A 26924-nucleotide genomic window follows, 5' to 3' on the forward strand; every position below is an offset into this window, starting at 1 on the left:
GTTTTGGAGTTCTTGATAAAATTCCAACGGTTACACCAAAAAAGCCAGATACCGAAAGTAGGTAGGAACTCAGCAGAAACACAAAGCGAAGTTTTATTAATATAGAAGTAGGGCTACAATGCAACACAAGTGAAAAGAACAATATAATGAAACTAAGCTTTAGCTAAGGTCGGAGGAGAGGACCTGGAGCAGTGGTGGTGTAGCTAAATTGTCCGTGGATGGGGAAGGGCTGAAGGCAGCGTGGTAGGTTAGGAAGGTGATTTGGAAGGAGGGACGGTGGCTGATTTGATGACTAGAGGAGTGGGGCAACAGGGACAGTGGTGGGAAAGGCAAGGGAAGGTGTTGGGTGCTATTGGGGGTGTCCAGGATAGCAAGGAGGGCTGCCTAGTGTGACCGACGAGATGCAAGTTGGTGGCAGAAGGGCTGGACAACAAGGTCCGGCGGTTGGGGAGGGGAGGACAGGGTGTTGATAGGTGGATAAGAGGGCTGGGAGTGGGCGGCAACGCAGGGAGGATGTGTTGAGGGTGGCCGGCAACTTGGGAGAAGGGAACAAGAATATTGGAGAAGGCGATTGAGGAAGATACAACACCACGTCGGAGTAGGGTATAATCGGAGCACCACCACCTCAGGAAAATAGTTCCACACAGAAATTTGAAACATAAACACAAAACACAACCCTAAACAAGAGAAAAACAGCATATTTATATTGACTAGTAGATAAAATAGGAGGGGAAGACCCTCCCCTTTGGTGGCAAACAGGAAAGGTAAGGGGAGTCTCGGCAGCTTTGGGAAGAAGTCGGTGGAGTGAACAGCTGAGGCTAGTTTTCTCGCCTTTTAATGTGATTAGTCGGTCCACCAGGCCTTTGTCTGAGCCGGTTCAACCAACCCTTGCCTAGGTCGGTTCAGCTGGCCCCTTGCCAGCACTCGTGTCAAAGCTCCTCCATTTTTAAGAGAGAGAGTTTCATTCTAATCGGGTTTGGCAAGATATCATTTTATTTGAAACTGTGAGTGTTAAAAGAGTATTAGATGTATATATTGAGGTTGAAAGCTGCTTTGTTCCAACCCAAGCTTGAAATATGCATTATTCCAACCCCTGTAGCTCGATACATAACCCTTTTTTTAATGCATATACTTATATTGATAAAACATGGTGTGATGGGTTGCGTTCAAGTCAATTGTCCAGCCACTATTATCATCAGTTAAGAGTGGCATATGCATTCATCTTCAAAGAATTATAATTAGCATTCACAATAGCAATCCATCTTGATACATGCACCAGCCATTTCTTTCCTTCTCTTTGTCTTGAGTTCAGTTAACCATTTCAATATTCGTGCATCTTAATGCAAGTCTCTCGAGTATGCATCATATTCCTGCAACGAGGGTGATCACTTCCTCCACCTTATCTATTGTTGAAGCTTTCAATTTTCCCTTAATTTGATGATGAAATTTCCAACTAATATGCTAGCTAGACAATTGAGCACCTCAACCATTATTTCATGAGATCAAATAAGGAATTCTGTTTGACCTTTAAATATATTCGTTGTCCTTATAAACTACATGTAAATTATATGCAACTGCTGATGATTATTAAACTTTATAGATTATTAATATTTATAATAAATAAATAAATAGATCAAAGGAAATAGTTGAAGGCTAGCTAACCCTTTATTTTTAACCAATTCTCACTGGTATTATAAGGTTTAGTATGTTTGGCATTATTCATGGAAAGATTTACATACATACCACTCAATTCCTATGTATTTGCATATCAACACCTAAACTTCAATTTTTACATGGATACTAGCATTTCTTTTTTTAAAAAAATTAAAAGATTTGAATGATATAAATATAAAAATGAGAGTTTAATTGTTAAGAAATATATATATGAATACATAAGAATTAGGTGGTATGCATGTAAATGTCCCTAATTTATTTTACAGCCTTCTTAAACGAGCTTATTACACTTCTATGTGCTACAAATATTTCCTTTTCAGACAAGAATTAGCGCGCAGATTTTTTCATAAACCGATATGGTAAAGTGTAACAATTTTGGGAACACATGTATTTGGAAAAGAGACCTATTTCACTCACGACAATTTTTTAAAAACTCTAGTTTTCAAACAAGCTTCCAAAGCGGCTCTAATGAACTAGAACTTCCAACTATAAGTTAATATCCAAACATCAATAATGTCAAATTTGCAGTGAATAACATGAATAGTAATCCGAAGCGACAATGAAGAGAAAGTCACCCCCTGCTTCTTCTTTCGCCGGACCTTTTCCACGTCGTCCTTCCCTGGATCTTCCATTTAGCAACTCCACCGGGTCGCCGACTCTCATTTATTTCTTCAACTTTTCGCTTCCTGTTACATAATAGTGCAGAAATTTATCAGGAAACGAGTTTTACATATATGATAACTATTATAACTTTCACTATATTAATTCAAACATTTTCATGTTTATATATATATAACACTTGAATTGTTAATATCGTATAAAAAAATCACTATTATTAATTTTTTTTTATAAACAACAAATAATTTTTTTCTGGTAAATTTATCACCCTGAAATGTTATAAATAAAAAAATATGAGTATTTAGGCGTTAGATATGGAAATTGATGAGAATTGTGTTGTATGTATGTATGTAAATCTCATAAAAAAATTGTTGCATACCTGTATGCACGGAAGGTGCCATCAGAGAGTAGTTCATCGGCCAATGTAGATTTCCTCTCTTTCTTTGTCAGCCTGCCTGAGAAGAACTCAGATGCTGGTTCCACCACTGTTCCAACCTGTACATTCACAACCAAAATTAATTATATATATATAATTGAACGACAGTAATTTACTCGAATAGTCTCAAGTGGTGTTCTTATTCATCAAAGGACGTGGGAAGTTCGGTCATCTCACAGGTATGATTAATGAGCCTCCAAAGATTGACCTGACATATGAAGCTTAGAAAGTGGAGCTTCATATTCATGTCATGGATGATCAAATCCATGGAGACTTCAATTAGTCGTTCGTACATGTCCTCCCTTCAGCTAGTGTCCTTTGGACAGTTGTCCGTGATATCTACTTAGATGTAGGAAACTCCAAACAACTCTATGAGGTATCTAAGAAAATCCGGGAGACAAAACAGGGGGGGAAGGACAATGACGCAATACTATAATGACATAATTCCATTATGGTTGGAATGCGACTTATACTACGACTACACTCGGGAATCTCCGACTAACTTATCCCTCTTCCAAAAAAATTGTAAAAACTAATCGCATGTTTCAATTCCTTGCTGACCTTAACAAAGAACCTGATGAAGTCCGGTTCGGGATCCCCTTCCTTCTGCTCTAGCTACTTTTAGTGAGATTCATCGGGAAGAAAGTAAAAGACTTGTCATGCTTCACACTTCTACTATTGCAGCTATGTCGCCAACCTTGATCTCAAATAGTGCTCAGCCTTGTCATGCTCCTCTGCCAATCAGGTCTTCTCCAATTTAGGTCCCAAAATTTTTAGATGCACTGTCTTTGTTCGGAACACTGCCCCTACTCGGAGTACATTTACTCTCAAATCCATAAAATGTATCTTCCTTAGACACTCCGCAACTCAAAATAAGTGTAGATGTCTTGATCTGACCACAAACAAAATCTATGTGAGTGCTGATGTCTCCTTTGAAATGTTCCCTATTTTTCTAGCTCGATCGCTAACGAGGGGGAGGTTGAGTTCCCCAAAACTGTCCCTTATCCTGCTCCAATGGATGGTTTTCTCATTGTTCCCACCATTGAGGAGCCCTCTATCCCATTGAATGCACCACCTCCTACTCCCACTATTTGTGTCTACGCTCGACGCACTTGTCCCAATGCTTCAACTCAAGAATCCGCTACCTCCTTACAGGACCTTGACTCCACTCCGGGGCCCCAAGCGACATCCTCAGCATAACCTCTCCTCCGAATGAGGGGGTGAGTTCTTCGAGTAAGGTACGCAATCATATATATTCCCTCTATTCTATGACAAAATATGTTTTTTCACAGTTTATTACCGACCTACAAAACATTTGCTACTGCCCTGACAGGCAATCAGATCCCTGCTACTATTAAGGCTGCTCTTGTTAATCTAGCCTGAAAAACGACAGTAATGGAGAAGATGAATGCCCTTCAACGGAACCATACATGGGACGTCGTGAACTTTCCTCGTGATAAGAAAGTTGTTGGGTACCGATGGATTTTTAGCGCCAAGTCTAACTTTGACAAATCTTTTGAATGCAACAAAGCAAGATTGGTCGTCAAAAATACTCACAAACCTACGAAGTTGACTATGATGAGGCATTTGCTCCGGTGGCTAAGTTAAACACTATTCAGGTTCTGTTGTCGCTTGCAGTGAATGTGGAATGTCATTTATTCCAACTAGATGTCAAGAATACATTCTTGAATGATGAACTGACAGAAGAGGTATACATGTCTCTCTTCGGGTTTTGATTCTACTGCCTCCAAAGAACAAGTGTGCTAGCTACGAAAGTCCCTTTATGGGCTAAAACTGTCCGCAAGGGTCTGGTTTGGCAAGTTCATAAAATAGTCATGGGTCATGGTTTTACTCAGGCTCAATCCGATCACATCCTCTTCTTCTGACACTCCTCCAATGACCAAGTAGCTATCCTTATTGTCTATGTTGAGAATATTGTTCTTACAGGTAACGATCTCCCTTGGAGTTCTTAAAAGACATTCTTGCTTTGTCCTTCGAGATGAAAGATTTAGGATTTCTCCGATACTTAAGCATGGAAGTGGCTCGATCCTATCGGGGAATTTACTTATCTTAACGCAGATATGCGATTGATCTCCTAATAGATAACAATTTTCTTATGTGCAAACCTGTTATTATTCATATTAATCCCAATGAAAAATTATCTGACATTCCCAATGTTGTACCTTTCAACAACTCATTACTAGCGTCTTGTGGGAAAACTCATCTATGTGGCTCATGTTCGCCTTGACATATGCCACACAATTAGAATAATGAGTCAATTCATGCATGACCTTTACGAGCATCATCTCCAAGTTGTCCATCAGATTCTTCATTACTTAAAAGGTACATCGGGCCCAGGTTTATTCTTTTCCCACCAGACCTCTCGTTCTATCGTTGTTTATACAGATGTTGGTTGAGAATGGATCTCTTCATTATCAGCGTTTCATATCGGGGTATTGCTCATTTGTATGGAGCAATTTTGTCAAGTAGAAAAGCAAAAAATAGTTTATAACTGCCCAAAGCAGTGCTGATGCTGAATTTCGATCCATGTCCTTAGGAATCTGTGAACCTCTCTAGTTATACATCATGCTCCGTGAACTCTGAATGTCAACATCTGTCCCGCTACAGCTATTTTGTGATAATAAGACCGACATAAGCATTGCTCACAACCCAATCCAATAAGAACGCACCAACATGTAGAGATCGACATACACTTCATTAAGAAAAAATAAAGTCTGGAGAGATTTGCATTCCATATGTGTCATCCAGTGATTAACTAGCGGGCATCCTCACCAAGAATCTGTCTTGTTTAAGTTGAACATGACTAACATCTATGCTTCACCTTGAGAAGGAGTATCAGATTATAACGGCTATCCCTACGCCATTATTACTTAGTATTTAATTTTATTTCTTGATTATATATTTTCTCTTTTGCTTTATTATATTTTATTTTCTTTTCTTGTTATTTTATTTTGTTTTTATTGTTTTCCATTATTATGTCTATTGTAATTGAGTTTAAATACCTCTCCTCATATCAATAAAATTGTGTTGGTTTGTTCCAAATCTCAAAAATATAATTAAAGGGAAATATTAAGGGGAATGAAGACATTACCATTGAAGAAAAAATGAAATGAAGAGTGAAGTGTAAAAATAGTCCATTACATGGGACATCATTTTAGTCCCAGTCCTAAAGTCTATAAAATTTTCAAATTAGTCCTCAAACTCTTTGAATTAGCGCTGAAATAATCTTCAAACATTTTAAATTTTAGCCCATATAAAAAGAGTTTGCGACTAAATTGACACATTATAGACTATGGGACCAAAATAAGCATGTGCAAAGAGCCAAAGAGATAGGATGGCACTTACCTGGAAATACTTCGGTGGCGCTTTGGACTTATCCCCCTTCTTGAAATGCCTTTTAGGATCAATAAAACTCCTCAACTGCACCATAGCAGCAATTTAGTTGTCGGAGCCAACAAAAATATCATGAAACACGAGAAATTTTTGTCGTTGATCTCTTAATGTCATCACCAGAGGTTTGCTCATAGTTTAGCTTCACAACAGATTACTGCCATATTTTTGCTCTGCTATAAATTTCTATATTATATATATGCTAAAAATTTATGTTGAAGGAAGAAACTTTTCACAACAGCTTTTAAAAATTTAATTTAGAGACAGCAGTTATACAACTAATTTTACAATTAACTAGCCATCCCAAATGAACCGCAAAAGTGCAAGCTACAAATTCCCACAAGAATCAAGAAACACGTGAAAAATCAAATGAAAAGAAAAAGATTCCCCACTCCCAAGGTATTTCAGCAATTTTTTTCATAGCAAAGGTTAATGTAATCAATGCCAATAAGCATAACATAAATACCAAATATACACAAAATAATAAAAACATAGAGAGAAATAAAAAGGTTGGAAGGTCATATCTCTCTCTCTCTCTCTCTCTCTATATATATATATATGGTATGAATGTTAGTCTCCAACTTGTCACTAGGGCTCTAAATGAACTAATGCACTCGATGAACAACTTGAACTTAACTCGATTAAGGCTCGATCATGTTCGTTCAAATTAGCAAATAAACAAATTTGAATAATTTTTAAAAGCTCGAAGCTTAAACGAACTAAACATGATTAGTCGAACTTGTTTAGTTATGTTCATGAACAAACTCGTTTGTTATTCAACAAGTAACTTGTTAAATACTTGATATTAAGCTCGATAATCACTCATATTATATATATGATATATTAGTTAAATAAAATTTAATGTTAGAATTTATTTCATTATAAATTTAATAGTACATTATTATTATATAAATAATACTTTTAGTTTCATTATTAAGTATATATGTACTATATTAATAAATGAATGGTGATTTATAATGAGATATTTGTAGTTAAAGAGTGTCATAAAAAATTTTTTTAGAGCTTTTATAACTTAAATATATTGAGTTCTTTTTTTAAGACCATCACACTACAGTTACCAACATTAATATGGATTGCCTTATTGCTATTATTTTCTTATTAATATAATAAGTAAATGATCATCCTTAACTTTTAAGATCAATTTAGTTCTTCCACTTACCAAATTGAAACTAGTGTGGCCCTATCAATAAGAATTACGTAGCAAATTAATAAAGTTCAAGAATTTTAGAGTTCATAACCAACAAATTTGTAGTTGCGATTAGAATCGCAAAATTATTTATTAAATTTTTATATAAAAATATAGATTCTCGTTTGAATTTTTAACTCATTTCTTAGCTCGTTTAAATACTCGTTCACTTTTCATAGATGGATGAAGTAGAAATCAAGTTCAAACATTGAAAAAATTAAAAATATCAAGCATGAACAACGTATGAAAGCTCTACACAAGCTCAAGTCAACCATGAACAACTTATAATTATACCAAGCCAAGTCTAGACAATGATATACTCGAATCGGCTCGATTCCAACCCTACTTGTCACAAACTAGACGTCCATTTAAATGCAAGGTAAGCTATCATCTTATCTGCAGTTCAAACTTTTAGGCTTACTCTTGGTCAAATTTGTATAGCTAACCGAGCAGTCTACCCTCTGATTTCTACCATCAACCATTTTTCAACTCAAGCAATAAAATATTTAGCAATAACATTCATGAACACCAACTCTTGATTCTATGAGGATCAGTCGCAAAAAATTAAAAAAACAAAACAGCAGGAAATTGACCACATATCCATGTGATAGGGAATGGATTCATTTTTAGGTCAAATTAAGAAAATAAGAAATAAATAAATAAAATTTTGCTAGCAGTCAAATATCATATACTCGTAAACTAGTGTTAGTTAAACATTATTAGATGCTTTAACTAGGGAATTTTTCTGATATGAAATGAAGAAATGAAGAACCAATGAAGCAGCTCCACCTTTACAACAACTTCCTGAGAATCCAATCAAGGAGCACTAGATCTTTGGTAAATTAAATTTAACATAATTATCAAAACTGAAAGAGAACCAATACGCTCAACAAGCAACTAGCAGCCGGGCTCATTCATGCTTGTTTAAGTTATTAATCGAACAAACTTCAACACTTTCATAATACTCAATTAACAAATGAACAAATTTGAACAGCTTAATATTCGACTTGTTTATGATCATAAATAATATCATCTAAAGCTCATAAACAATCTTATTGAAAAACTAGATTTAGACTTGATAATGAGTACATTAAATATTCAAATACAAATTTATTTAATATGTGATTATATGCCTATATTTTTTTCTCATAAACACAAACAATTTATTTATTATTACATCTATTTAGTAGTTCATTCAATTCAAAACCTCATTTTCAAGCTCAATAGGTTATTAAGAAGTAAGATTTGTTCAAATAACAAACTGCTCAACAGTGTTGCTCATTAAAAAGCCTGATCTTGTTCATGCGCCAGTTTATCATTTATACTTTAAATAAATAATTATAAACATTAGCTTCACGAATGAAAGATAATGCTTTAGTGATCTTCACAAGAAAATTATGCGTTATTTATATACATGTAATGATTTTCTTTCTCCTCGGATCTTAAAAATGTATATTTAGGGTAAATTTTCAATTATCATATGAATTAATATAAACCTCACACAAGTTTGTGCAACATTTTAATGCATTTGTGACTATATTACCTGCTGTTGAAATGTAACTGAATGTGCTATATAAATCGTCTTTACTATGCCATGGTATCAATCGGGTCAAGTTTGACCCACAGCCCTCCTTCAGAATTCGACCAATAGTTAAATTAGCACGACATTGTCTAGTGTTGGACCAATGTCAGAGCCAGTAAGCATGTTTTTTATAAGTTTTCAACTAACAGTGGATATATTGGGTTAGAGCCAACCCAACTTGAAATGGGTATGATTACCCTATTTAAACACAAAAACAAAAAATAATAATATTTTCTATTTTAATGAATCAATATTTCAAAGTGATGGTGATATAGATGGAGATGTTATTAGTATAATTCAAGTTGGTTGGTTGAAGTGGAGGAATGCAACTGGCCTATTGTGAGATAGAAAAGTACCTCTTAGACTTGAAGGAAAATTTTATAAGATGTAGGCGAGACATGCAATGCTTGATGGGGAATATTGTTGGCCTTTGAAAGAGAAGCATAAAACTAAGTGTTGCAAAAACGGGAATGCATAGGTGGATGAGTGGCTTGACACTTGAGAGACAAAATGCAAAATCATTAGAAAGAGTCGTCTAATATGGTTTGGTCACATTTAACGTTGACTAGCTAATGATCCAGTTAGGAGAGTGTAGATGTTTTAGATTTAACTTATGTTAAGGAAGGCAGAGGTAGACCTGAAAAGACTTAGGCATAGTTTATAAAAAATGATCGACATTTATTAGAATTAAATGAAAATATGACACTAAAGAGGATACAATGGAGAAAAAGGATTCAGCCGACCCCACTTAGTGAGATAAAGGCTTGTTGTTGCTGTTGTATTATTTCAAATTGACTCAAATCCGCCCTGCTCACACTAGTTAAGTTAAACTCAAAATTTTCAATTCATATTGATATGAGAGGTCTGCTATTAACATCATTACAAGATTTTTGCAGAATGATTTGAATAAACCTTCACTGACATCTTTGAAAATATTGCAAATTCTGGAAATATTACTGTTGGCAACTCTTAGGTTATTTGGATTGTTTCACTAAATCGAGTTGCTATACTAATTCCATCAGCCTCTTTCTGATTGAGGAGGTTTACAAGGTATGGTTATTTTAGGATGACCAGCGAGATTGGAAAGCTGTTTCCAGGAAACGTTAACATTGAAGTAATATCATTGATGCAGATGTCACTAAACCTTCAAGCATTATTATTATTATGAGCATTTACATACATACCACCCAATACTTATTTATTAAAATATCTAACTAAACTTTACTTTTTTACATTTAAACAACCCAACTCCTTCATATCACATAAAAATACCACCATTATAACTTTTAAAAAGTGAAATACAACTTTTTAAGAAATAGGTAAGATGGCATGCAAGTAAAAATTGAAGTATAGGTGTTAGATATGAAAATACATAAGAATTGAGTGATACGGAATACTATGGATGTAAATCTTCCTACTATTTATGGTTGAAGCTGTTCATATGTATACTATAAGTGTCACATAATATAAAGGAAGAATGGAGAATCAACTTCTTTCACATGATAGTCTTTTTATCATTTTAAAAGGATGGAGGCAAGCTTTTCACAATCTCATTTTGCCCTATTTGGTCAATCATAGAATAGTCAATTGGTTGATCAAAATCAATTCACTAATGATATCATGTCCTAAGAAATTTTAAGATGATTTGATCACTTATAAAGCACAATAAAGCACCATAAAAAAGACTACAGAAAATAAGATAAATGATTCATAAATTTAACGATTTAGAAGTACTCGAAACAAGTAATTGTTTAGTATATAGAAAAGACGTTTAGAGTAATTTTAATAAATTTAATTTAGAAAAATTATGTTATGATAGTAATTTCAGTGTGCTGGTATTATAATTCGCCTATATATTAATCAAACTTGTAACAGCCAAATGTTGATAAAAATATAACAAATTAAATCACTAAGTAGTTCATAGATGGTAGATTTCTCTAGATCAACATCAACAATCTTAAATTTGTGTTTCAAGGTAATGAAATAACATCAACATGTTATTGTAAATATGTATTCAAGGTCATATCATGAGTTTATTGAAAAAAATTTTATGTTGAGCGTCGACTACCTAACAAAACCCTCCATTTTTTTGCATCCGAGGCTTAGGACCCAACAATTACAGTGTTTAAATTTGCGTTCAAGATAATGAAATAAAAAACACTTGCGAGGACAATGACTTCTTCAGCATAAAATGATAGTAAACTACCCCATGTAGAAAAAAAGATAAATTAGAATCTTGTTACAGAGTTTATAAACTTTTTTTTTTTTCACGTGCCTTTATTTAGTCTTATTTTTTATTCTACAAAATTCATGTAGCAATTTCAGCTTCAATACAAAAAGTAGTATGACGTCAAAGTTCAGGAAAGTTTAATATGATTAATCATTCATCAAACACTAAAAACAAATTAACAAACAAAGGATAGCGAAATATGATTCATTAATTTCATGGCACAAGACAAATAAAATTATATAAAATTTATTTAGTATGTATCAAAAGTCATTCAGAAATATTTTAATACGTAGTACTCTAAGTATGTTGGATTATGAGCATATTGTCACGCTCCACCACATACGAGAAATTGGCAAGGAAACCATGGGATGGAAGATTTTAGAGAAGGCTAGAAGGTAGAGAGCCGTCCAAGGGGTTCTAGAAGATTCCACCCAATTCTAGAGAATAAGAGAAGGAAAAGCTCCATGGAGAAATTAAGAATAACCTAGAATGTTCTAGGGCTATGTGTATAATAAGAAAGGAATGTAGAACTCTCTAGAAACTAGAAATAATTTAATGTATTCTAGAATGTTCCATTAGGCTTGGAGGATGCTATAAATAGGAGCCCCTCCCCTCATTTGTAATCACCTAAGCATTGAATCAAAGCTTTCAAGTATTCAAGTGTGAAATGTTTCTTTCTCTCTACTATTCTTCCTAATAGTGCTTGGTGCTCATAAGTCCAAGCGTTGTGAGGATTAGGCTGATTTAGTGCCAAAAGAGAGCGCTAAAACCTCACGGGTGACTTGGGGAAAGTTAGTCAGTGACAGTTGGTATCAGACCTTGGGTTCGAAGGAATGGTAAAGAGTGTCAAAGAGCAGGTGATGGAGTCGGAAGCCACTAATGTGGAGACATCTCAAGGGCGAGGTCGCCAAGAGCAAAGAGATCCCATTATACCCAAGCCACATGGGAGGTCCAAGGAGATCATGCATGGCTTTGATTTGCGTCTTGCTTGGATGGAGGAGGCAATAAATGACATGGAGGGCCAAGTAGAGGATCTTGGCCAAAGGATTGATGGACTCGAGAAAGAGGACATCACCATCCATTCAATGATCAGAGGTATGATGCTCCAACTTGAGAAAACCTTAATGGGTCATATGACTAGGTTGCAGGAAGATTTGTTGGGGAAGCTCCAAGAGGTGCGAAGAGCCTATGAGGAGGAGATGAGGAACATGCGTGCTAGCTTGGAGAAGATGAGTGAAGACATTTAGTTGTGCAAGAGGACACTAGCGGCATCCACAAATCATCCCACTTTCGAAGCCAAGAGGATTGAAGTTCCAAAACCTATGAATTTTGGAGGGGTTCGCAATGCGAAGGAAGTAGACAACTTCATATGGGAACTAGAGCAATACTTTAGAGCGATGGAAAAATACAATTTGTCTCTCTTTATCTCTCGGACATCGTTATGCTTTGGTGGAGAAGAAGAAAAGAAGATGTAGAGAAAGGTTTGTGCTCCATGTCCACTTTCAATGACTTCAAGAGAGAGCTAAAGAGATCCCGATAAGGCCGAGGATGAGGCTCGAGCCCGGGCTTAAGCAAGAGGGTTTGATTCGAGATTATATTAAGGAGTTTACAAACTTGATTCTTGAAATCCCAGATATGTCAGACAAGGATGCTCTCTTTAACTTCATGAACTTCATGGATGGGATGGGCTCCAACATTGGGCAAAGACTGAGCTTAGGAGGCGAGGAGTGCAAGATCTTGCCACTGCCATTGCAGTTGCTGAAAGCTTAGTTGATTATTCAATGGAGTCTAGAAAGCCTAAAGATAAGAGGAGTTGTGATGTCAAAGGTGGGGATGACAAGGGCAAAAACAAGGAGAAGAAACGTCGCGAATCAACTCCAACAAAGGCAAGGGACAAGGGAAAGACCAACAATAAGCCATATAAAAACCGCCGCTTTCTTTGTAAAGGACCTCATTGGGCAAGGGATTCCCTCAGAAGAAGGCCATCAACTCTCTTCTTGCAAGTCATAAGGAGGAAAAAGGAAGTGATAGAGAAAATAGCATGGAGGCACATGTGGGATCTCTTCAACTGCCGAACGGGATGCAAGCTCTGAGAAAACCCCAAGGGAAGGGGTTACTCTTTGTGGAGATAACGATAGGAGGGAAGTCGACCAGACCACCAGGGGGAAGTCGACCAGGGCAATGGTGGATACGGGTGCTTCCCACAACTTCATCTCCAGCGAGGAAGCAAAAAGGTTGGGGTTGCGAATGACTAAAGGAGGGGGCTCCATCAAAGTCGTCAACTCAGGAGAGATGCCAATCGACGGAGTGGCTAAGGGAGTCAAGACCAACATTGATTAGGTACTTTAGACTTCTTTGTCATTCCTTTGGATGATTACAAAATTGTCCTAGGAATGAACTTCTTAGAGCAAGCAAGAGCATTCCCAATGACATTCGCCAAAAGCTTGTGCATCACAGAGGGAAGTCAAGCTTGCTCAGTACCGATAATAAGGTTAAGCAAGCAAGGATCCAAATCGCTATCGGCAATCCAGCTCAAGGATAGCATTGCACAAGAGGCAAGGGATAAGTCGTCGGCCAGTAAGACGTGCTGCATGACACCACTTTCCCATAACACCAAGGAGAAACCAAAGTTTGCCAAATTTGGGGGCAAACCGAAGAAGCAGTTTCAAAGGTGCAGGGGAAGCCACAATGAGGGCATTGCGAGTTTAAGTGGGGGAGAGTATCACGCTCCGCCACATACAAGAAATTGGCAAGACAACCATGGGATGGAAGATTCTAGAGAAGGCTAGAAGGTAGAGAGTCATCCAAGGGGTTCTAGAAGATTCCACTCAATTCTAGAGAATAAGAGAAGGAAAAGCTCCATGGAGAAATTAAGAATAACCTAGAATGTTCTAAGGGTATGTGTATAATAAGAGAGAAATGTAATACTCTCTAGAACCTAGAATAATTTAATATATTCTAGAATGTTCCATTAGGCTTGGAGGGGGCAATAAATCGGAGTCCCTCCCTCATTTGTAATAATCCAAACATTGAATCAAAGCTTTCAAGTATTCAAGTGTGAAGTGTTTCTTTCTCTCTACTCTTCTTCCTAAGAGAGTTTGGGGCTCATAAGTCCAAGTGTTGTGAGGATTAGGTTGTGCCAAAAGAGAGCGCTAAAGCCGCACGGGTGACCTGGAAAAGTTAGTCCGTGACAATATGCTTTTATTAAGGTCGATCAATACTCAAACTTTCACACAAAGATATCAAACTAGAACAGTCTTCAACATAAAAGTCTTTCTTATATTTGAAGGAGCTACCATAGAAAACTAAATGATCGGAGAACAGATTTCTTCCACATAGGATAATTACATACACAACACCCAAAAACATTATGTGTGTGCGTGTGCACGCATATATGGAACAAAATTAACAAAAATAGTACTTGAAAAGTATGCATAGTAAAATGAAAGAAACATACCTTCAGAATTTCAAGGTCCATTTTTAGCTCTGGGGTGACTACTGGAGCTGGCATATCAAACCTAAATTCACAACAATGCATCACAAAGCTTAGAAAACAAACGAAACCAGATTTGAATTACAAACAATGAATTAACATAAGAAAAACGTAAAGCAGAAATATATGTACATATAAATTTGTAGAACACATTGCATGTATCAATTCAACCTTAGAAGATGGATTTAAAGACAGTGAAAAATGGCAAATTTAAATCACTAACCAATTTTTTCCTGTCGTGTCTTTCATACTTTTCTTCAGCAACTTATTCAACTTTTTTGGCTCCCTTGGCGGCACATACAACCCATCAACAAGTTCACTGTCAGCCTTCCAGATAGAAGTTTCTGGTAAACTAAGTGAATGCACCGAGTTGCCCTTCTTTCCAGCAGAAAACATCGGCACTTTTGGAGCCCATGAGAGACCAATGGTAGCTTCTTTCTCTTGCATTCTGTATGGAGCCAAAAAAATTAATATTATAATTAAAAACAAGGAACAACAACAACGACAGCATATATCCTGTGTTAATCCTGTGCCTTTCTAATAAAGGGCATTTTCATACATACCACAATTTTTATTGATATACATATCTAACACCTAAACTTTCATATTTACAGGCATACCACTTAAATCTTTAACATCACATAAAAAATACCACCGTCACATAGGTACGCCAAGATGTTATAATAAGTGTAAACATCAAACTTTAGGTGTTGCAAAATGAAAACTAGCTCTCGGTTGTGGTAAGATAATAGCAATAACTTTCCTGCATCACAACAACCCGAGAGAGAGAGAGAGAGAACCATGAGAGGTTCACTTATTCTCATAGTTAACAGTAAAAATAAGAACAAATCTAGAGCTATTTTGATACATGGAATTACACAGAGACAGCACCACTGATAAATAATAACTAACTCGATTGAGCAAAAAAAGAGAAGAAAAGATGAGAAAGAAGAATAAAAGAAAGATTTTAAGTTTTGCCTTATTCAGAAAGAACAAGGAAATGAGCAAATTGACAAGTAATCCAAGTTATCCAAACAAAATTGCCCCTTGACATTTTCATTTTCATGTTTCTTTTTTGTTTGACTAAAACTATGAATCATTTGAAAATAGATTCTTGAATTTATCAAAAATTTTCTTAACACTTTATTTTTTAATCAAAATTTCTATTTATTAAATATGAAAAGTATAAATTTCATGGAGCGAGCATATTCGTGACACAAGACTAAAGATAAAAAGTCTCATTTTATGGCGATTAATAAATTGCGTAACTTCTGATGATTCACGAAAATGCTGCCTGCGAAGTAAACTTGATATAATAAAAAGAACATAAAGTTCCTACTTAGGATTGAGAGGAATGGAAAAGATAAAGAAAGAAAAGATGATCTGCCCCAATATTATAACCAAGTTGTTTCCCTCCACATCAAGGGTGGAGGAGAAAAGGTGCCATACCCAACATAAATAGAATTCAGATTTTTCGAAAACTTGATGCGAAGATGGGGTGATTGTTACAAATTTACAATTAAAAAATATAACATATTCACAATTGATATATAATTCATATCAACGAAACTAAGCCAAGGCAACTATAAATATTTATATCCACACAACTTATCCATGAAAGAAAATAAAGCATTGATTATTATACCACTCATCTAAGTGTTCATCATACACATTGAATGTGCATTAATTCATAAAACTTGAATTTCTATTGATTTCATAGCATATATATATTAACTAACAAAATCAATGTGGCTCTTTCTACCCTCAATGACTACGAAAATAATTCCTATCAAAAAATCAATACAACACAAGGCTCGGCACAAATGGATTGTCTATCGTTTCTTTCCTTTTCTAATTAATTGTAGCATCTTATTTAATTTTTATGCATTTGAATATCATGAAAAATAATCATATAATTATCGTTTTCATTAAGGTGTTTTCTCTTTTATTTAGATGACAACTTATATATTTGCTAGTATTTAAATTCAAGATAATCTAAAGAAACTCTCTCTCTAAATAGAGATGAACAGCCATGCATTTTTCTACCGTATTATGAATGAAGTTTAAAAGCTATCCCGCATAATCGCACCCTTATCAATTCCAAAACTCCCCTTCGATTTCTTCTCTCTCCAAATTCAAATCCATAAACCCTGTCTTAGAAATCTTAGCATATCAAAATCCTAAAACCTGCCTCAACCCTATTTTTTCTCTATGTATATTTTTCTCTCTATAAGGTTAATTCATGTCTTTCTTTAAGAGATTGACTTCAAGGAGAAAAAAAGCAATTTCAAAGCAAATTTGAAAGAAGAAGATGAAGCCTAAAATCTCTACAAAAAGTTCGCAATCAATTTGATATCAAAGCAACATCAATTAGGTATAGGAACGGCCATATTCCATCAATTTGAAAGTAAAAACAAAAAAGATTTCATTAAGGTAGTCTATCAAAGCCTACCACCACATCATCCTTGATCTGGGGAAACTCCCATGCACCCACCTCACAGAATAAAAAAATATATATTAAGTCAGAATAATACTCCCAACAACCTAGTAATCTCTCTCTGACCTCCCCTCAAGCCTTTCTATCCATAAAACCCTAAAAAATTACCCCACAAAAAAACAAACATAAAAGTTGAATTTTATCTATAAATTGCTAAGAACTTACAAATTCACTAGGATATGAATTATTGGTATCCACCAATGCTAATAAAACTTAATAATGCACAAACCTAATTAAATGGTGTTAAAATAAGAGGATATTCCATTTACCTAAAACTAATACTTTTAATGTTTTTAAGAAAAAGAAACTCATGTTAAAATTACATGACCATGTTAATGTGCTTCATAACAAATGTAACCAATCTGAATGTATGAAACTAGAAATTAATCATGTTAATTTATAGAAATAAAATATTAAAAAAAATAGAATTAATCATTAAAATATATTTGAACAATTCGTTTAAATGTGAGCAAAATAAATATGTATAAATAATGGATATTTACATACATACCACCAATTCTTATGTATTTACATATCTAACAACTAAACTTTACATTTTACATTTATACCACCCAACTCTTTCTTATCACATAAAAAATACCACCATTTAAAATGTGAAATACAGCTTTTCATGTATAGGTAAGGTGGCATACATGTAAAAATTTGAAGTTTAGGGGTTATGTATGTATATACATAGAAGTTAAGTGGTATGTATGTATGTATATACAGAAAGCTAGATAGATAGATGGTACGAATAAATTATGATGTGAAGCAACCAAAATATTATAAATCATTGTTTCTGACAAAACAACGTAAAAAATTAACCTAATTACATCCATTGAGATAGATTTATCTTTTATGGTAAACTAAATTGAGAAAAAAATTGCACAAATTTATAAATAAGACGCTCAATAGGACACAAAAGAGAAAAAGGATTCATGTACCCAACCCAACTTAGTGGGATAAAGGCTTATTGTTGTTGTTGTTGTAAACTAGATTGAGAAATTTTTTGAAAAAAGTTCTAATTTCTTGAGAACTTTAAAGCAAATATTTTTAGGTTAAACGAGTATTCTCTTATGCTGACATAACTTAACTAAGGAATACATATTAGCCAAGATTAAAAGAGTGTGACTATGGTGATATAACAAAAGTTCAATAAAAAATTGATCTGTATATTAAAATATGAAAGTATTATTAAAATGTTAATAAAAAATACTACTTGATGAGTTTTTAAAACTAAATTGATGATGAATCCTTGTTCCAAATCCAGAAGGCTTGATCTTCATCTTCTCCAAAACTAGCTTTGAAATGGTTTGTGTTCTTGAACTCAATCCAAAATGAAGAGGGGCAAATCAACATCAAAAAGAGAAGAAAGAGTTTTGAGACTTTGCAACTTTCGAAAGAAAGACTTTCGAGACTTTGCAACTTGAAAGAAAAGAATGAAAACAAGTGGGAGTCTTATATTGAAGAAATTATGATAAGAGAAATGGGAAAGATTATAAATGAAATAAGAGAAAAAAGTAATAGGTTTCTAAATGACAATAAAATGCATGCCTTATCACTATTTATAGAAATTAGCAAAATTTTATGTTAATTGCAAAAATTACAAAGAAAAAACAATTTTCCCATCATTTGATTTCATATGTTCAGCTAGAAAGGAAAATTCTATGTTAAATAAAAGTAAATAAGAAGATGATATGTAGAAGAGAAATAGATAATTAAGAAAACCAAAAACAGAGATAATATATAGATGAAAAATAAAGAGGTGGATTGTCCTTATTATTCATGCATTTCTTATTTTTCAAATATTTTCCTTGCATGTCCAAAAATAACCTATTCAAGTTAATAAAAAATTTTCAGTTGTAAAGTTGCTTGCTTTACACAAGATGTGCTCTCATTAATCATGTGGACATATGCTTTATGATTTTTAATTTAAAAACTCTCTTATTATTTTGCAATTTCATTTTTGCTAACAAGAAAAACCGTTTAAAATTTTTTTTTCTCTAATTAGTTACCGAGGCAAGTTAAAAAAGCATTATGTAATGAAATCTCATAATAAGCACAAATTATAAAATAAATATTGTGAGTCCCATCAATGCATTCATATATTTAGGCGTCATCACAAATAAGCTATGGAATTACTTCCTTGAAAGATAAACACATAAGGGTAATCGAGGAAAAACAAAATGTTCATTTCATGCTCCATTTTCCAAAAGCTAATAAAAATTACATATTTATGAAAGCTTGAAAAAAACATATGTATTGTGAAAGCTAAAGAAAAGAGTTCCTATACAGCATAATTTTCCATAGAAACAGAATCTATTGTTACAAACAATATCAAAATTGTAATAAATTAATATCAATACTATCACTAAAAGCCGTTTGGATTTTACCAATAAAGATTCTCAGTTCATTTTAATTTCATAAATAAATGTTGGACTGAACATGCTTGCATGACTATTTATGAGGTTTTACTTGGTCTCATAAATCCTATCAACATCATCCAAGAATAGTAAGAAAAATGTTCAGCATTGAAGACTTAAACATCAACCTATTAATTTGTATGCCCAGGGATGGATAACCCTTTCATCAAGTGTTCAAGGAATTATCCAAAGAGAGAAAATCCAATCAAAGGTTTCCAAAAAGGGAGTATTAAAATTATGGGGGTAAAGGTAGATATTCCAAATTTCAATAGTGCGTTGAATCTAGATGAATTTATAAATTGGCTGCACATGATTGAACATTTCTTCAAATCATAAAAAAGTACCAACTAATATGACTATAAATCTAATATCCATTAAACTAAAAGGGAGAGCTTCCATATTGAAGAAAATCTAAATAGAAACTGAGTTTGAGGTTACATGCGATAAAATTAAGGAGTTGTAGATAAGAAATTTGCCATCTCATTTAATTCATGATGTTTTCATCAGGCCCTACAATTTTCAATATAAGGGATTACTTACAGAAGAATATATTGTTTGATTTGACTAAAACTATCATTACTATGTGGAAAAAAAATAAAAAAACTAAAATGTGCTTGCCACCAAGATCAGTACAAAAATCATGCAAAACTAACAAAAAAAATTCAACAAAGTTCAAACCATGTTCCATCTCCAGATGTTCCATTTGATCTATCCCATGTTGTCAACAACAACGACGAAAGAACCTTAACTGATAAGACCCAAATTTTTAAATATTTTAGATGCATCTTAATGCATCAAATTACCTAATCATCAAGTTATTGAAATAACAAAAGAAGCCCAGCAAGAAAAAAAAAGGACAAAGAAAAGAAGTACTAGAACCTAAGGTGAGCACTAGATATATGCTCTCAACTGACCATCGCCTTCATGATTTGATCCTCGAAAAACATGCATCTTGTCAATCTCTAGATCTCCGCTCACTTCAATCACTGATGAGGTAACGACTCTCTCATTGCTCATCCGTTCCTTGCCAACTTGTCGCTCAACTTCACTGAAGCACTGCAATGACTCTCATCTATAGCCTTGTAAATTTGAACTTCACTTAGCTTAATTTTATATATTTGTGAAAATAGGACTTTTAGACTGAAAGAGTGAATCATAACGTTATGAACTTTGATTTCTTGGGTTTTATATTACTTTTTTTTTCTTACTATTGATCATTTTAATCTAATTTTTCCATTCATGAAATATTATTTCATCTTATATTTCTAATTATTAAATATTACTACAAAATACACTAAATAATGGAATTTACGTATGGTCTTGTGATATTTAAAATGCCTCACCTTACATCTTTGCATTTTAAAAAATTGAATGCAAGTCACAACTTGCTCAATGTTAGATACTCTATTTGAAGCAAAGAGGCCAAGAACATGGACAATTCAATGCAGGAAAAAGTACAAAATGAAGACATTGAATCAAACAGCATAATGGTGAACAATGACACGTGAATCACTCAAAAAATTCAAAGCCAATTTAACTACCACTACAAGTCCAAATGTGTTCGCACTCGCTGCTGTTCACTCTACCTATTGGTTATTTCAACATTCATAAACCCAAAATAAAACTAAAACTTTGCAAATAGATGAATCTTAGTCAGCGCAATCACTCGCTAATAACAAGGGCAAGCATGAAAAAACACAGGCTGAAGGATTTAGCCTAAATACTGCCAAACAGCAAAAAAGCCTACAGAATCTTTAGGGGTTTCTTGGTAGCCGGTTTTAATCTAAATCCTGCCAAAGCCACCGTAAATTCTGAGCTCCCGTAAATCGCAAAGTGGCACCGATTCGCGATAAATCCGAGATTCAGTAAATTCAGTGAATCGGCGGATTTAGTAAATCCAGGACGAGCGAAGAGCAAGAATGGCGCGAACAGACTTACCTTCCTCAGTAGTTTCTGGTAGGGAGCGGAGAGAAATAATGAGAAAGATGGGAGTTGCGACGGTCTCTGTAAGCCGCAGTCCCGTCGTTTCCTCTAGGCGATGGTTATGGGCGAAACCAGTCGGGGGCGTGCATCAGCGAGGGTTTTGGGAGAGATGGGAACTTTGGGCGAAATCGGGAGAGGGGGAGGATGTCGGGGAGGAAGGTTTGTTCTTTTAGTTTACTTTTAGTTTACTTTTATTTTAACTTAATTTTATCATTTTAATTAGTGCTGTCAATTTGGCTCGTTGTTCATGAACAGCTTGTGTTCGGCTCGTCAAGCAGCTCGTGTTCGGCTCGAACAAAATTTTAAGCTCGAAATGTAAACGAGCCGAACACGAACAACAATTTGTTCGCTCATGTTCGGCTCGAAAAAAAAATTATATAACATTTTATATAATAATATATTATATATATTTATGTCTAAGTTTAAATCATAACATCTCATGTGATAATGTAGTTAGTGTCTTCTTTTGTATATATTTGATCCAGGTTCGAATCTCATACTTTACATCTATTTTTCTCAATTTAGTTTAACGAGCTAATTTCAAGCCGAACACGAGCCGAACACGAACATGAATATTGAAATAAAGTCGAACACGAACACACTGTTCGCGAGCCGATTTCAAACACGAGCCGATACGAACGAGCCGAACACGAGCCAAGCCTGAGCTCGCTAAAGCTCGGCTCGTTTACAACCCTATTTTAATAGATTAATAATTAAAAAATAATCTATATATTATCAAATTAATTATAACTATATAAATTTATATGTTACTAACTTAATATGTAATTAATATTTTATATTTTAAATTGTTTAATAAAAGCTTAAATAAATTTTAAATTATATAATTAATAGTTGTATAATATTACATTATTAATTGATAAGTATTGAGTTTAAAAAATAACTATTAGTTTATATTAATTAATTATTCATTAATAGAAATGTTCCTTTTTTTAATATATTTTTTTAAATTTTATATTTATGTTTTGTTCTTCAATAAATCCTGATATATAAATTCTATTAAATCCTTTTAAGGGTGTGTTTAGCTATAACCAAGATTTACTTAAATATGATTTAATAAACTATGTAAGTTATTTGGAGCTTTATGTTGATTTAAACTTAAACCCAACTAAATCCTTCTCTAGTGTTTCATGACAAGAGAAGAGATAACTCACAGATCCTCACTAACATCTGTTAAATTCACATAATAATTAGATTTAATAAATCCAAGGTTCCATCAAAACAAATAAAATTATGTGTTTAGAAAATGACAGGATTTAACTTTTAATTTTTGTTGGTTTAATTTTTAACGTAATTCCTTTTTAAAATAGCGTATCAAAACCCCTTAAACTTGCAAACAGTTTCTCAGGATTTATAAGTTTTACTTATAACTTTTGGGATTTAACCACTTTAGGATTTACTAAATTAATAAAATCCGATTTCTCATCCCTCTTGCCTTAAATCTCAGATATATTCAACCAATGTGGGCATAAATTAAAGTTTCCTTGAATCTCAGATTTACAAAATTAACAATAACCGATGTTGTTTGGTAGCGGATTTGAGTAGGGGTGTAATTAGGTCAAGCCCACTCATGAGCCAACTCGAGCTTGGGGCAATAAGTGGTTTGTGAACTGAACTCGATAAGCTAACAAGCCAAGCTCAAGGTAGTCGACAAGTGACTTTACTGTAAAATGACCTGAAAATGCATATGACCAAACAGAAAAAATAATTCTTCTATATTTACTTTACATACAACTAAATAACTAACTATAAGCATGTTACATTGCAATTATAACACATTTTTTCTTTTTTACAGACAACCAAATAACCCCTTATTATAATGTATTATGAGACAGATATGTAAGTATATAAATAATAGATTGTGTCGGGTGTGTACGTAAATGTACAACAAATTTATATATATAAGAAAATAAATTCCCCAACTTACCCTAAACATATTGCTTGTAAGCACTTTTGAAAAAACTATATAGCCACTTGATCTCATTGAAATTAACTCTAGTTCTTATGATAAATTTTATAAAAATAGACTTTAGATATTCGTATATTTCAATATTTTGCAGTATGAAATCTTTTTGACAATATACCAAACCGTTAGAAAACAGTTAAAGTAGTATATTAAAACTTATGACAACACCACGGACAATGTCAGAGTACATGAGTGCAATATATATATATATATATTAAAAAGTATTATATAAATTTTAAATATTAAAAGATCTAAATTAATTTATTTATCTATTATTTACATTTATCATTTATGTATATATTTGTTCTTTTTTATTCGTAATAAAAGCTTAAAACAGTTTCAATTTTATTAAATTAAAATTAAAGTTTATTTATAATAATGATAATAGTAATACTAAATAATATTTAAATAATTTGAATTGTTATGTTATAATAAAATGTTCAACAAACTTTATGAGAAGTTAGATTATGATTCCTCCTGGGCATTTTCGGTTAGCAGGACTAGTTCAGTTCAGTTAGTTAGGCATTGCCGGTCGAATGAGCTAGTCTGACTGCTTACCCTTGTTCCCTCGTGAGGAACTCTTGTTGGCAAAACGATGTTGGACTATCAGGCAGAAGGTAAATCATTGTATTCAGATATGTAGCTCAATTCTCAACAAAAAAGACCTAAAGGAATGACTATAAGAAGATTTGCTGGGTTGTTAGTTTTTGTCTCTAATGAGGGGTCACGGGGGTGCTCGTGGGATGATTAATGATATTATGGAACAACATCTTTCCTCGAATTGGAACTACAAAAGACCAGGTATTGCCTTCGATTAGCTTGTAGTGGTTGGCTCGGATTTTTCTTTATCTCATTTCTAACTGAACGACTCAAATTCATATTCGAACAATTTTCTTGAGTTGGTCAGCTTTGACTTTACTAACTTTAGCTCAAATGACTGCAATAAATTGGATAATTGGGCATCTAGACCTTCTGTCGTTGGACCTTCATTTGTTGTACTCTCCTCCTTTGAATAGCTAGATCTCCTTGGGACCAAAACATTTATATATACGTGCATATTAACTCAAATATTTAACATCATATAAAAATACCACCATCACTAAATTACTAAAAGGATTAATTTTTAAAAGGAGCACCTTAATTTATATAATAAATAAGGATTATGAGCATGATTAAAAGAAATATTTAAGAAGCTTTTAATTTTGAAAATTCAAATTTATAAAACAATTGATTATTTAAACAATTTAATATAATTTCAGTAATTTCTAATTTTTTTTAAAAAAATTGAATAAAATTTTAATTATAACATCATTAAATAAATAATTTATTTAAAAAAATATTTTAAATATATTTCATTATCTAATACAACTTGCATTATTTTAAGTTCACTAGTATTTAAATAGTTTATTATGATATCATTAAATAAAATATCAAATATATCTTAAAAAATATTATCATATCATTAAATAAAAGGAAAATTTAGATATGTGCCATTTGGCGGCGAAGCTTGTAAGTTGTCGTCTGCCTTTGTCATCTTCCTCATCCGTATGACGAAGATCTCTCACGGAGGAGAAAATATTGCGCTTACAGAGTATGTACTTACAAAGATGAATAAAATTATGATGACGATCATCCCGTCCACCTCTATAAATACATATTTACTAATTATTGAATATTTTCTTTTCAAATGTAAATAATAAAATTTAGGCGTTGGATAGGTATATCCAGAGGCTTTCAATGGGATGCATTTTATTTATAATTTTAATTTTCAACTTAAAAGATATTATAATATAACTCAATACATCACAATTAGCTCCACATATTTATTTATTATTATTATTAATATTAGACTTGCCCGAGTGCCCAAATGGATTGAACCAAAATTTGATATTTAAAAAACAATATTAAAAGGTAGTGGATTCTACATGCAGCCCTCAGACCAGAAAACCACTTGGGCTCGTTCAACAAGTGGAGCAGACCAAATTAGAAAGTTTTTGGACATTACTGAGTTGCAGGAACTATATATATACGGACCACACATAACCCAATCCTCAAAACCAATCCAACCATGCAAACAATTCAAGTAATCTTAGAAGAATCCATCAAACCCTCCCTCCCAACTCCTCACATCTCCATTAAACTATCCTTGCTCGATCAAATCACTCCAGAAATGTACTCTCCAATACTCCTCTGCTACTCCACCACATCCACCACAGCTCTACAGGAACTTCCATGGAAGCTCAAGACTTCGCTCTCAAAAGTTTTGAATCAATTCTACCCATTTGCAGGAAGGATTGAGATAGCAGCCGTTGAGATAGCAGCCGGATGGCATTCTACAAGTTAACTGTAACAATGAAGGCGCAGTGTTCATAGAAGCCTCTTCTGAAACTGATCTCACCACCTTCCTGCTCTCCCCTCCCATCAACCGGTTCAAAGAACTCCTTCCGGTTAAAACTAGGATATTCAGACACAGCGAACCTATTCTTTTGCTGCAATTCACTAAGTTCTTAAACGGCTATGTGCTCGGATTTTCGATTTCGCATGTAATTGCTGATGCTGCTTCCATGGCTTTATTCCTAAACTGCTGGGCGGAGACGGCACGTGGGATTGAGGAAGATAGAATTGCCATGCCTTGCTTCACTTCAGCATCAACTCTCTTCCCACCCAAGCCTTTAACAATCGCCTACCAGGAACCGGAGGAGCCATTGGAAAACTCAGAACTAGTCGCAAAAAGGTTTGTTTTATCTTCTTCTTCCATAAAGAGGCTGAGAGAGAGTGCTTATAAACGCAGTGACCAGATGCGGCCAACTAGAGTTGAGGCTGTCACAACTCTTGTAATAAGGTCTGTAATGCGCTCAACTGCAAGTGAAGAAGTGGGAAAAGTGTTACTCTCACAACTTGTGAACTTGCGCAAAAGATTTACAGGTTTATCAGATCTCTCCATTGGCAATCTATGGAGTGTTGGAGTAAGCTTCATTGAGGGAGGAGTAGGACAGGAAGAGGTGGAGAAGTTGTTGAGGGAAAGTGTGAGGGGAGTGAATGAGGAGGGAGTGAGGAATGGGGCTGAGAGAACGTTTGCAGGTAAGAATGAAGGGAAGGGAGAGGGGGATTGGAAGGGAAGAATGAAGGAGAGGCCATGGATATTTAGTAGTTGGTGTCGGATGGGCTTTTATAAGACTGATTTTGGGTGGGGAGAACCAGAGTGGATTGGGTCTGGGTTTCGGGGCATGAAGGATGCGTGTTTGTTGATTGATGGGAAGGATGGAGAAGGGATTGAGCTGTGGTTGGGGATGGAGAGAGAGGAGATGCAGAGATTGGAGAACGATGAGGAGTTCCTCTCCTTTGCTTGTGCTTAGAATACAAGAGAAAATTCATGCAAATGAACA

General features: G+C 34.1%; 2 protein-coding genes across 3 annotated transcripts; one reads left to right on the forward strand and one right to left on the reverse strand.

Moving 5' to 3' along the window:
* Nucleotides 1-2002: 2002 nt before the first annotated feature.
* LOC110034052 (rRNA-processing protein fcf2-like) lies at nt 2003-21719 on the reverse strand. 2 transcript variants are annotated; one of them, XM_020738298.1, is made up of 6 exons: nt 21510-21719; nt 14875-15099; nt 14616-14676; nt 6095-6169; nt 2672-2787; nt 2003-2360 (listed from the first exon to the last, which is right to left on the reverse strand). In XM_020738298.1, exons 2-6 carry the CDS (start codon nt 15096-15098, stop codon nt 2246-2248), a joined length of 591 nt encoding a protein of 196 aa, XP_020593957.1. In that variant the 5' UTR covers nt 15099; nt 21510-21719; the 3' UTR covers nt 2003-2245. The 2 variants fall into 2 exon arrangements, with proteins under 2 accessions (XP_020593957.1, XP_020593964.1); XM_020738305.1 differs by lacking the exon at nt 21510-21719 and adding an exon at nt 21319-21432.
* Nucleotides 21491-26924, forward strand: LOC110019607 (BAHD acyltransferase At5g47980-like). The gene is made up of 3 exons (XM_020717345.1): nt 21491-21713; nt 25707-25798; nt 25857-26924. The coding sequence occupies exons 1-3, from the start codon at nt 21491-21493 to the stop codon at nt 26892-26894; spliced, it is 1353 nt and encodes a 450-aa protein (XP_020573004.1). The 3' UTR covers nt 26895-26924.

The sequence above is a fragment of the Phalaenopsis equestris genome, unplaced genomic scaffold (assembly GCF_001263595.1).
Source record: "Phalaenopsis equestris unplaced genomic scaffold, ASM126359v1 Scaffold000002, whole genome shotgun sequence".
In the NCBI taxonomy this organism is placed as follows: Eukaryota; Viridiplantae; Streptophyta; class Magnoliopsida; order Asparagales; family Orchidaceae; genus Phalaenopsis; species Phalaenopsis equestris.